Source organism: Chelonia mydas, chromosome 5, assembly GCF_015237465.2.
Source record: "Chelonia mydas isolate rCheMyd1 chromosome 5, rCheMyd1.pri.v2, whole genome shotgun sequence".
Taxonomy (NCBI): Eukaryota; Metazoa; Chordata; order Testudines; family Cheloniidae; genus Chelonia; species Chelonia mydas.
Genome location: NC_051245.2, coordinates 90087977 through 90101040, shown reverse-complemented (window position 1 = coordinate 90101040; position 13064 = coordinate 90087977). Strand labels below are relative to the sequence as shown.

Genomic DNA, 13064 nt, shown 5'->3' with positions numbered 1-13064 from the left:
TCATTGAGAGATGAGGATCTTTAACCCCTTGAAGAACTAGGCCCTCATACACTGATAGAAGATATTACACAGGGGACACCACCTATACAGGTTAAAGATTTGGAAAAAACAGTGCTGTCTCTTTTAAGTACTAAAGGGACCATTTAAGAATGGTCCATATTAGAATCATGTTTTGTAAGGCTTGGTCTTGCTGAGTTTCTTGAGTTAGAATTGAGAAAAGACAGAACAGGCTGTTTAACTCTGTCATTTTGTATTAAGTATTTGGCTGTCTGAAGACATGTATAATTATCCATCCTTATGCTATAATTTAAATAAAAATGTACCAGGCCTACCTGTCATATCGTGGATTTTGAGGAGACTGGCCACCACTACATTTGGGGCTGCTTCTAGTAATTGTATTCCCCGGGGAGATGTTTGTTAGACGCTGTAATAGATGAGTAGAAAGGTCTATAAATATCTTGTTGTACATGTGGGACTACAGCCATCACAACTAACCCTGCTGTATGTTATGATGTAAATCCAACCTTTTCTTTTCCTTATCCTTTAAAACAGGACTGGATGTCAACATGTATATATGTCCAACATGTTACATTCAAATATATAATGTTTGGGGTCCATAATGTCATCCTACTTCTGGAGTGGAGTTATTGCCGCCTACTCAACTATCAAGCAGCAATGGGATTTCTGAGAGAGCGAAGTGGCTGATATGTATAACAGTGTCATTTGAGCAAGTGACCTCATTCCATGAACTATAATACAGTCTTCTAGAAAAGCAGTATTCTGGGGAATGATCTACGATTTCTCTCTCATTTTGGAAGAACCACCAGTTAGAGTATGTAGGTGGTCAAGATGGAGAGAGTGAAATCTCCAGTGTGATTCAAATACCCTCAGGTCATAGACATTCAGGCTGCTGGAAGACATCATACCAAATTTTAAAGGCTCAATATCTATTTTACCAAAACATGCTCACCTTTCCAGCCAGGGTCCAGCTGTGATGGGGCTAGAAGCAGTGGGCTGGAGGGAGAGAATGGAGTTCCCGGCTGGAAGCAGCTGAGACAGTATTTCACATACCTCCTCTCCTTTCCTCTCTTACCCTTCCCCCTTTGCTTTCAGCATGTAAGGGCTGCTTTTCTCTTCCTTGTGTTGCAGGGTGTATGGGGGAGAGGGAGGAAGTCACATGGTACTTTTGAGCCTGGACTCAGGGGGCCTGGCCCACCCACCACTGCTGTCACGGGTGGTGGGAATGATGCTGGATCCAGGTGATTGGCTCCCATTTGGTAGGGGAGAAGGGAGGAGGATTAATACAGTTTGCTATCTAGGCAGGGTAACCATTGTGGGCTTCCTGTTTCAGCCTCACCCTTCCTAACCCATCTAGTTGCTGGATCTCTGGTGAAGCCAGGGGCTTGGCTGACAACCAGTTTTAGGGTCTGGAAGTTTTAGGGTCTTTTCCTATATGGCAAAACTGGCAAACTGCTGGGTGTTTTTTTCACCCAGAATCAGAATGTTTGATTGAGGGGAGGCGGAGGGTTATGTTACAACTATTGCAATGTTGGATGGTACCAGTGCAGTTGGTGAGTTAGAAGGAGTCCAGTGCAGGTCCCTGTAGCTCAGTGGACTGCTTAGGCGCATATCTCCTCAGCACACAATGAGGGTGTTGCCTCTATATCTCAGCATGTAGCTCCTCTCATCTTATCTCACCTACCTCCAATGTTGAGGAGGGGAGCTGTTTGGGACTCTAGCTTCCAATCAAGATCCCTCGGCAGGCCAGACGGTATAGAGGGGGCCTGGCCTTCACAACCATCCTCAAATTTATAGTCCATTGGGACTATTGGGGCCAGTTGACATTCCCATAAGAAAAACCCTCCAGGGTAGTTTGAGGGAGCTACTCCAGCTAGGTAAGAGTTTTAAACGAATAACATTGTGTCCACTACATTTAACCATACTGTGTCTTGCTGTTTCCCTGTCCTCATCAAACCAGACTTCTCTCAGGGGTTGTTTACACTTTGAGCTGGAGGTGCAATTCCCAGCTTGAGGAGACATGCCCACAGTAGCTTGATCAGAGCTAGCATGTTAAAATTCGAGTAGCTGCAGTGGCACAAGCAGCGTGAGAGGCTAGCCGCCTCAAGCACATCCGAAGCATCTTGGACAGGTACATACTTGAGGCAGCTAACTCCTCACACTGCTACAGCTACACTCTATTTCTAACACACTGGTTCAATCAGAGCTCACACGACTATTTCTCCTTAAGCTGGAATTTACACCTTGCAGCTCAAAGTGTAGACATACCTTCCTTCAAATTACAGCAAACAGGGAGAATCCAGAGTACAGGAACTATGAGTGGCCTCATAGAGGTGGGGCAGTGGTATATGATATATGTGTGTATAACCCCAATATTTAATAGGAATTACCTACACACACAGAGACAGTAGACAACTTCAAAATGTAGTAACACTGCACCAAAATCTGCTCTCAGTTACATGAATGTAAACCCAGAATGACCCTACTGAAGTCAATGGAGTTTCCTCCGCTTACCCTGGTGTAAGAGAGAGCAGAATATGGCCCATTATATAAAACATATTAGTATAACTTATAATTTTATATTACATACCAGTGATCTGTTGCATTTGCTTAAACTGTTTTCTAGTGCACTCCTTAAACCATCATTGCTGTCATGTAGTTTTCTGTTAGCTGATCTAAGATGAAACAGGTAACAAAATTAAAGTTTTCTTGCACTCTACTGAAAAGTGTGGGTCCAGAGCCATTATTGTACTCAAAGTGTAATGTGAGCATTTTCTGATGAACAACTGTCAACTGCGGATGTTTACTCTCAAGGAAACTGTGAGCTAAGATTGGGCTCATCACTGCAACTGTAGACAAGGGGTCCTTAGTTGACTGGCCAGAAGACAAGGAGTTATTACTGCTTTAAAGGCTCCCTCTGCTGAAGAAGGGAAAGTTTACCTGGACAGAGCGTGAAAGAGCAGGTGGTCACTGGACCAGGTCAAGAGGGGCACTGCCCTTCCAACTGATCTGCAATGGGGGGGGAAGGAAGGACCTGACACCCTGACTAATGTGTCAACAAACCAATTAAGAAACAGCAAGGAGAGTCATACTTCTACAAGAGTGTGACAAGAACGGAATTTGCCCAAACAAAGCAGTACAGATTTTTTTAGTGTAGGTGCCTCTCTTTCTTTAGAGGGAAGGGAGTTAGGGGTTCACCCATCCAACTGGGGAGTGGATATATTTTTGTCCAATATTAAGGAAGGAATTGGTAAATATCTGAGAACCCAGAGGTGGTAGAGAGAGGCAGCCAAGCTAATTGCTGGCACCTCCATGTGGCAGATGTCCACTGTAGGTACTCATTATGAAAGGGATACAGTTATCACATCAAATGAACTGTTGCAGGGTGATTTAAGGGGATTTAGAAGGAAGCATCCCTTAAAGGAGCTGTGAAAGGAAGGCTTGGGGCTCCTATATCTGGTACAGAGGGGAACCAACGGTCTCCTTTTCCTAACCCCCTTAGCCCTCATACAAGGGTAGCGTGGCAGGGTCTCAGCAAAAGGATGGCTGGGACTAGGTTGGGGGATTAAGTGGAAATGATTAAGGGAAGAATTATGACCTGAACTGTGAATTTAATGTTAGAAACTCCCAGTTATTTTAGATGAATAAATGTGTGGCCGAATTAAACCATATCCATTGCCTCGCGACTTTCTTCAAACGTGGCTGGACAATGTAAAAAACAGAATAGGTTATTTTAATCCTCCTGCTGGGAATTTGACTGCTTAGCAATCTTTATGGCACACTTCATTGTATTTCTTCTCTTTTGACTATTTTGTTTATCTTTATATGCAAACATATAGCTAGCCTTTGATGTACAAAGTTTTATGGTGGGAGGAATTCAGGAGGAAAAGCCCAATAACTTGGTCCACTGTGAAATCATTAAAATATTATATATTGTATATATTACATTCTAAAAAAACCTACACTGAAATAAAATAACTACTCGTGGTAGTAAAGTTGACCACATGTATGTTTCCAAGATCAGGGCCTAAGGATGTAAAGTCAAGACCATTAAATAGGGGCATACCTGCAAAGTTAGAAAGTTACATATAAAGAACGTTATTTTGAATTCACAAAATGCTATACTTTTTTAAAAAATGAGTGCCTCTGAGTGCCACTGGGATAACTTTAAGGAGAGATTTGGTTCAATTACTTGGAAGAAAAATCATGAGTATGATGAGGAAACTTGCTGAGGATATAAAACTATTTAGATGGGTTTCAGAGTAGCAGCAGATTGGTTTCAGAGTAGCAGTGTTAGTCTGTAGCTGCAAAAAGAAAAGGAGTACTTGTGGCACCTTAGAGACTAACTCATTTATTTGAGCATAAGCTTTCGTGAGCTACAGCATCCGATGAAGTGAGCTGTAGCTCACGAAAGCTTATGCTCAAATGAATTTGTTAGTCTCTAAGGTGCAACAAGTACTCCTTTTCTTTTTATTTACATTGGGTGATTCTTGAAGGCAGCGGTGTTTGTACATCATACAGCACTGGACTCATTGTTGGTGCTTTAAAGATAATGATAAAAGAGGGAGTTACTGCAGAGGCAAAGTCAATAAAAAAGAAGCCAAGTGATAATATTTAGAATAACATGGATAGACAAGGATCTTATTCAGCTTATTATAGAGAAATGAAAGACAGTGAGGCTAAGAACAAAAATCCCACAAAGTATTAGAGACTCAGCAGTTTCACACACTACCAAATATTGAACTGAAGAAGCTGGCAGTTGTGGTGGTTAAATCTTTAATATTTTTGGCCCCTTTAAGTAAATAGGGAGCTCTGCTTATAAATCAGTGGCATGATATGGTCCAGTATCCCTCTGCTCAACAGCATTACAGAAAAAAATGCAGACAGAACTGTAGGATGCATAAATAGAGACATCAGGGATAGGCTCTCAGAAACCATTCTAGTACCATATATAAAGGTAATAATGTTTGCAGTTATTCTGTGGTAAAATAAAAATGACGTAGTCAACCAGTACCAGTCCAAACATATCTGAGCCATTACAACTTAATTTTTGAGGAGTTGAGACAGAATATGCTTTCATCTTTTGTGAAAGGACAAGATTATATAGGGATCACATGGAGGAATACAAAATTCAGATAGTATTTTTACACTGTGTTCCCAGGTTGCTGCATGTGATACTAAAACTATACTTAAACAGTCCAGGTAGTAGAGTGAAGTCTACTACAACAGAAACAGTTTAAATTGCAGTTTAGAAAAACATTTTCCCTTGATAATATTTTCTTCTCCAATTCCATCAAGATATCCCTACAACTAGAGAAATGTGTTTAGCTGTGCACACTTCAGAATAAAGTTTGTAAATATAGAACAGTGAACTATTAAAAACTTACTGAAGTATTTCAATTTGTCTTTCCAGGCTCTCTCTGTCTTCAGCGTATTCTCGGACCATTTCCAGGTCTCTGCAAAATATAAAGTTATACTTCTCTACATACCCTGCTCCATTGTCTAGAGTATTAACTCTTGCAGAAAACAAAATTCAACTGTAACAGATTTTGAATAAGTTAATTAGAAACCTAAGAAATATTTTTAGAGGGGTGCAAATTTATAGGGGGGGGGGGGGAAGCAATTGGTTTGAGTGTTTAAGTTACACCAGGTTTTGATTGTTTTGTTTGTTTATACTAAAAAAGAAATTTGTGCTAAAATATTTTAGCAGGTTGATAACAGACCAGGAGTTCTCAAACATTCATCATGTCTCAAAAGAGATTGTTTTGCAAATGCTTCCCATCCAATTCACAATCACATGGACCACTTCCTCTCCCAATCGTGGTCAACTTTGACAGCTGTGATAATTACGGATATGAAAAAAAAACAGTATTACTAAAGATTGTAATGCATCATTAACTTGTTCTAAATGTAATTCAGCAGCTGGAAACAAGAAGCCAGCACCTTGTGAACAGCCAGGGTTCCACCCACAAGGAAATTCCAAAAGGTACGGAAGTTTCAAAACTGGCTAGTGTGCATGGACATAGACAACCGGGGACTTGGGTGGCTTTTGCCAGTTCCCTCCTGATCCTCTTCACAACCCAGGGATTTCATTAATAATGGAAACACTGCGTTTGGAACAGAAGCTCATTTATCTCACTTTATTAAAAGTGGACAAATTTAGTCATGACACCAAACTACGCATTTAAGCAATAGCCAACAGCTATTATTTTATAATTTTGTAACTCTAGCTTCCCCAAAGATTAAAAATAGTCTATATCCCTGCTGTGTGTACAAAATACTTTGAATTCAACAAGTATTTTACAGGGGGATTTAGCACAAGAAATTAATGCCAATTTGACTCCGATGTTCTGTAAAGGTTAAAGGACCAATCCTACAATTGATAGCATATGGGTATATTCCTGCTCCCAGGAAGAGCCCCACTGCCTTTGATGGGGCTTTGACCATACATAAGAGTGTGCCACGGCAGAGCCATTTGAAGGACTGGGGCTTAAATTGCTACTCCTCTATTTTAAACATGCTGTGTCTGGTGAGGGACAGAAGGGAGTCCCTATTCTCCCACCAGCAGCCAGCCATAATTTAGCTGCAGGTGCTTAGGAAAACAGGAAGTGGTGCTGATAGTCCAATGGGTACATCTCTGAGTGACATGCAGATGGATTTATGGATCTTCCTCTTCCGTACTGGCTAACCCTGCTGGATAGGTGTAGCAAGACATGCTCATCACCCACTAGCCATTGTGCCTTTCAAATGCATAACGCCTCTAGCACCATCACTGGAGCAATATGACTCCTTCCATCTCCAGTGTTGCTCAGCCTCATGAGAGGCATAATAGCCCTAACTTTTATTTCTTGTGAAAGGTCTCAAAATAGCCAGACTAGCTTTTGTTTTCACAGGTTCACCCTTGATTTGGAAGACTTCCATGGCCTTATTTACCATGACAGACAAGGGTATTTCACTGAAATAGAGTTATAAAGAAAGGGCCCAACCCTGTAGTTCTTACTCACTACTGAGGTCCCAGTGAAGTCAGTGAACCTACTTGCATGAATAAGGGATTCCAAATCAGGCACAAAATTCGCTCTATCAGAGCCATTCTAGCCAACTAAGTAAATACTAGATATGTGGCAATATATCAGTTTTAACCTATGTACTTGCCAATTATGATCTATTACAAATAATTGTTACTGACTAGTTATACAATATATACAAAACAACCTATTTTCCCCCCAAATAAAAATTTTATAATGTGAAGTATCTTACCTTTCTGAGCTCAAACTTTGATCTGCATAATCACTTTTCAAAGTATCTAATTCACTCTGAAGAAAAGCTATACTTGTCTGTGCTTCTAAAAGATCTTTTTTAAGTTTCTGATTTTCCTAAAGAAAAACAGAAAATGAAGTTTATGCAACAGAGTTGCCTTCACAAAATAATGAAGTGCTGTAGTACTAAAATATAAAAGAACATCAAAATCAAATCAAAAACAGTAACAATATAAAATCTCATTAGAGTTAAGAATATAACTATTAAAAGTGCCGGTTATGAAAAGCTAATTTATAAAGGTAAACCTTTAAGACTGACACTCAAAATCTCTGATGTAGGCAAAAGCACTTAACTTTAGAAATGTTGATTAGCTAACCCAATGGGACTGCTCACATGCTTAAAGTTTAGCACATTCCATAGATATCTGAGTGCAGATGGTCTCCATACCATGAGCCATATTGGAGTCATAGTTCTAACACTCAAAAACTCAATTTAATTTCAGATTTTTCAGTTTGTCATACACAAAAATGACACTGTTCTATATCAAATGATTAATAAATGGTAGATCTAGAATTCATATCTAAACAGAATTATTTCTTCTTTATACAAGAATAAGCAATCGCACCACCTTAAATATTTTTACAAAAACAAAACAAAACCCACCATCTCTTAGCCTCATAATTCTAATACCAGTTCTGAAGTGGGAAAACAAATCGCTATTGAAGAAAGTACAAAGTGCAGGTTGAATCTATATCTTCTATATATAAATTATAATCAACTCTTACCAACGACAATTCATGTATCCTTTTTTTTAATGCAGCCAAATCTTCTCTGTGATTTATGTTCTTTGATTGTTCTTCCAGCTGAAAGAGCAAATAAAATGTGCAAATTTTAAAAACACGTTCTTGACTGATCCAAAGCCCACTTAAGTCAATGAAAGTCATTTGGATCAAGGGCTATACTGAAAGATACCTATGTGCATTTTCCAACTACGAAAGATCTAACTATATATTAGTTCTCCGGGTGTAAGCATAAGAAACCACCTCTTCCAAATTATCCCGTTTATTTCATTTCATTTTTAGAAAAAATATTTTGAAAGTTTCTCGAAGTGTGTTCTACAGAATTTCGTATTGCTAGAAATGTTAACAGTCATTTTGCAACACAAGAAACCAACCAAGGGTCAGATCCTCTGCTGGTAACAAGAGTGGTAGCGCCCCTGATTTCAGTGGAGCTGTGCATATCTACCCAGCTCATCTAGCCCCAATTCTCTATAGAGTAAAAATGCAGTAGTTCTCTTATTTTTCATGAGAAACTTCCATTAATATCAGTGGAATTGTAACTGTGATTTAATGATAATAAAGAGGAAAATGGAGTGCAATTCACAGCCAGGATTCATATTGCTGAAAGACACATATAATGTTACTAACAGCTATAGAAAAGGCCAGCAACAAAAGCCTAAATCTGAATTTCAAACACTCAAAGTGAGCATTCAGTTCTGGGGTTCTGGTTTACCCCATCACAGAAATACTTAACAACTGCAAAATTCAGATTCTGGTCCATGCACGGGGAGTTCAGATTTGGGGTTCTCTGCAGTATTAGGAATGTTAATCGTAGAGATAGGAACATTAATAGTAGAGATAAACCGAATACTGCAGAGAACAGTTCCTGCAGTGCCAAGAGGACAGATATGACAACTTATGATACTAGGTCCTTTTCACCTTCCTATGATTCTGTTAATTACAAATACTTATAAATGATAAATTGGATTCTTTCCAATGTATAAAATTCCAGACTGCTACTGGGTAATCAAAATGCCAGTTTCTTGATAATCATAAGCAATCATTTGGTAATATTATTTGGCTAGCAGTTAGGTCCCTTGGCAAAGTATTTCGGTAAACTATACTAAATGGATTCAAGGACAACGACAATGGGTATTTTAGTCAACACAATTTTAAAAACTATTTTTAAGTTGCCATTTAGTGATGCACATTATCTGGAAAATTTTCACAGCAAAAGCCAGAGCACCCTTACCTCCCATTAGCTACCTCGGAAGAAGCACTCAGCATCTCCCCAGGTCAGGCCCTCTTATATCATCCACAGAATTCTGGGAACAAGTCCAAACTACCCACCTTTTTAAGTTTTTTTATGGTCACCTGAAGTTCACCAACTTCATTCTCATACTGACACTTGAGATCATTTAGTGCCTCTTCAGCTTTCCGCTTCTCCTATAACATTTGGAATTTTAACAACAGTCAAAACACAGATTTAAACATTTTCTTTAAAACCTCGGTCACCAAGGTATTAAACATTTCATTATTGTAAAGCCAAACAATTTCCTTTAAACTTGAAGTACGTATCTTTAGCTCTCCATTAAAGGTTTTACCCAACACTCAAAGTCAATAGGTGCCTTTCAATTGACTAAAATGGGCATTGAAGCCATTACAGCCCCATTTATGAAGTATTTGTAGAAGAGAAAGGTTTAGCAGATTGGAGTAAAACTTCAGGTCAGTTCACCAATGTTACTTAATTCAAACATAACCCAATTGTGTGGACTCAGCTAGATTTCAGACAAGTGTGTGATTTGCACAGAAGACACACACGGTCCCAGAGTAAATAATCTTTCTCCCCCCCTTCTCCCCTCAGAAAACATCACACGTCATACTTCCTTGTTTCAATGTTGCCAGTGTCCACAATGAAACTGAAAAGGAGAGCTCACCTGTTTTTTTTTTTGTTTTTTTTTTTTTTAATATCACATATTCTGGGAAGAGATTATGCTTTTCAAATCAGCCTTCTACTACAAATGCACACTTCAGTACATAATGTAGTAGTATAGCATTGTTGTATAATACCTGGATATAAATATATATTTATATAGTTATAAAAATGCATCTATCCCAAGTATCTCTAGATACAAGTAAAACAATACTATTATTATCCCATTTTGGAGGGGAGGAAAGTAGAGGTATGAGTATAAGAAAGGATGATGACAGTATCTTAATTTGTAGGGGACTCAGGAAGGTATTGAACATTGGTCCAAGTGGATTACGGGGGGGGGGGGGGGGGTTGTTTGTTTAAATCAATAAGGTTTACACAGGCTCCCAGAGCTGTAGATGAGAGTGTTCAACTCACTGCAGGCCTCCTCTCTGACTTGAGCACTACAAACCAGAAGGTGTCACAAAAATCAGCATTAGCAAATGAAGATTTTGAGAGAGCTGCCAGATTTGTGGAAAGAAACAAAGACTGAAACTTTACTCAAGTGCAATTCTTTTCATAAAAGAGCCTTTGGTATACGTGTGTTTTAATTATAGCAACATAGGTAATCACCTGTCCAGCTAGTTCAGGATTTTCCTACTGTTGACACCTGTACAGATTCCTAAAGTATGACTTGTACAGTAAATTGCTTGCTTGCCTGGTGGAAACATGAAGGCAGGGAACACTAAAAATACAGATATCACATGGAGGAAGGTGTCACACTGGTGTGAGTCAGCACACTGTCTGAAACAATAATGTGCTCACTGCAGCCATTAAGATTTTATGGCTTAGAACAATCCCATAAAATAAATATCTCGGCAGGTTACATTTGCTCTCAGGGCGTTTTACTTTTTGAAAATATGTGGACCTATGAACTGAAAGAAACATGTAAAAGAAACTTAATTTAAAGAATGATAGGAGAAATAAGTTACAGCCCATCCTTGATATTGGTACATAGGTATCAAGGGTAAAATTCTGGCTCCATTGTGTATGCCTACACTTCAATTAAACACCCGCAACTGGCCTGTGTCACCTGACTCAGGTTTGTGGGACTCAAGTTAGGGGGTTCTTTAATTGCAGTGTGGACATTTGGGCTCAGGCAGGAGCCCAAGCTCTTGGACCCTCCCCCCTTGCAGGATCCCTGAGCACAAATGTCTGCACCACTGTTAAACAGCCCCTTACCTTGAGCCAAAGCCAGCTGACACAGGGCAGCCGCAAGTTTTAATTGCAGTGTAGACATTCCCATTGACCTCAATGGGAGCTTTGCCATTAAGTTTGATGTTGCCAGGATTTCACCCTAGTGGTCCCAAAAGACTGTCATTTATCCGATTTTTAGTCCATCTATTCATATTTGTTAGAACTCTTTAGCCTGTGTTACAGACTGATTTGTATTAGGATAAAGATTGCAATCTACATTTGGAAATATGTAGCAGACAGAACAAGTGCACAACCGCAATGGCTTGTTGTGCCTGGCCTTTGATAACACAGATACATGTTTCCTGTTCATCTGTTGATCACATAATGGTTGTTGAGTGTTACATTTTATTACTTCGATTTATTGCTGTGTGCAAAGAGGAAATTCTTCCAGAAGTAATGTATTTGTTTCCTACGTATAAATATTCCATAATTTCCCAGCAGGAAATATAGTTGTGCCCATCCTCCACTTATTTTCCTGTGATTTACACTGTCATTTGCCGAACATATTATGACACACCATTTTACTGAATTGACACCTGAGACCTTTATGTCATCATGTGTGTTCTATCTACTCTAGGAAACTGATACATAAATCACTGATTATTATATTACAAAATGAGTATTTACTGTAAACATATTACAGGACAATGACATACGCATATTTACCTGAATACCATTTACCGTCTCACCTACTAACCAATCAAATAACCATTAATGGTGTAAGTGGTAATGCGTGTTTGGCAGTTTATTATAATAATGTGCTCTTAGGTGAAAGGGGCCGTGTCTTCCAGTATGCAGACTGGTCCTAGTATATTGTGTAGGCTACACAAATTAATTAATTAATTAAAATAAATAAATAAATAAAAACTATTTGATGTATTTATTGTGCATGTGTTAGACCATCTTAACTTTATTTTTGTTCTTATATTATATTATACACTGAAATAGGTTTGCATTTGAATGTAATAGTGATTTAACATAACATTATGTTATATAGACAAAGATGAGTATGTAGTTTATTGTATTTTCTACCTTTTATTACATAGTTCATTTAGGATTTAATATATATTCACATAAATAATGAAGAGAAAAGGATTGTTCCAACAGTCAATCAAGGCTGCAACTGGATTAAGATAATGGGTGAAACCTGACATCTCTGAAGACAATGGCAAAATTCCCATTAACTACAATAAGGACAGGATTTCTCTCCCTCTTCTGGAAATCTCTAAAAATTAATTGTGGGACCAGTATGCATGAACAGGGGAAGGAAAGTCTAAGCAGATTAAACAGCCCAAATAATAATCAGTACATAACTCTGTAAAGATAGAAAAATTTAGGGCACTGGTACTACTGATTAGACCCTTTCCGCGGGGGATGTCATTCTTCCATTCTGTGTCACCTTCAGTGGCCAATCCCTTCCACTCCCCGCCCAACAACATAGGAGCACAGTAGCTTGCAATTTGCTACTTCCACATAAAGCAGCCCATCTGCTTTGTGAGGAAAATGAAAGAATGTCCTTTGGGAAGTTTTATCCTCTTCCTGGGCCCAATTCAAAGCCCACTAAAGTCAATGGGAGTCTTTCCATTGACTTCAGTGTGCTTTGCATCAGGCCTATGCAAGTCCAGAGAATCATTTAGCCCTCAATCCTTCCTTAAACTCAATGGGAGTTTTATCCAAGTATTTTTGTTAGGCCCAGCAAATGTAAATGGAGATGCAAAGCCCCTACTTCTATAGGGGGAAATGGATGGCTTTTAGAACATTCCTGGTGCAAATCATTCCTTAAGAATTATATTCCTCATTAGCATCAAATGTATGCTTTTAAAAGAAAAGGATAAGGAAGG

At 38.9% G+C, this 13064-nt stretch overlaps 1 protein-coding gene across 1 annotated transcript in view; it reads right to left on the bottom strand.

The window, feature by feature from the left end:
* RASEF (RAS and EF-hand domain containing) overlaps positions 1-13064 on the bottom strand; it is a 51633-nt gene that overhangs the window by 17140 nt on the left and 21429 nt on the right. The window contains exons 4-9 of the mRNA XM_037901796.2: positions 9405-9500; positions 8061-8138; positions 7276-7391; positions 5406-5474; positions 2609-2693; positions 333-424 (exon numbers count right to left, since the gene is read on the bottom strand). Of these exons, the coding sequence (XP_037757724.1) occupies positions 333-424; positions 2609-2693; positions 5406-5474; positions 7276-7391; positions 8061-8138; positions 9405-9500 (536 nt within the window). The remainder of the gene's footprint in view (positions 1-332; positions 425-2608; positions 2694-5405; positions 5475-7275; positions 7392-8060; positions 8139-9404; positions 9501-13064) is intronic.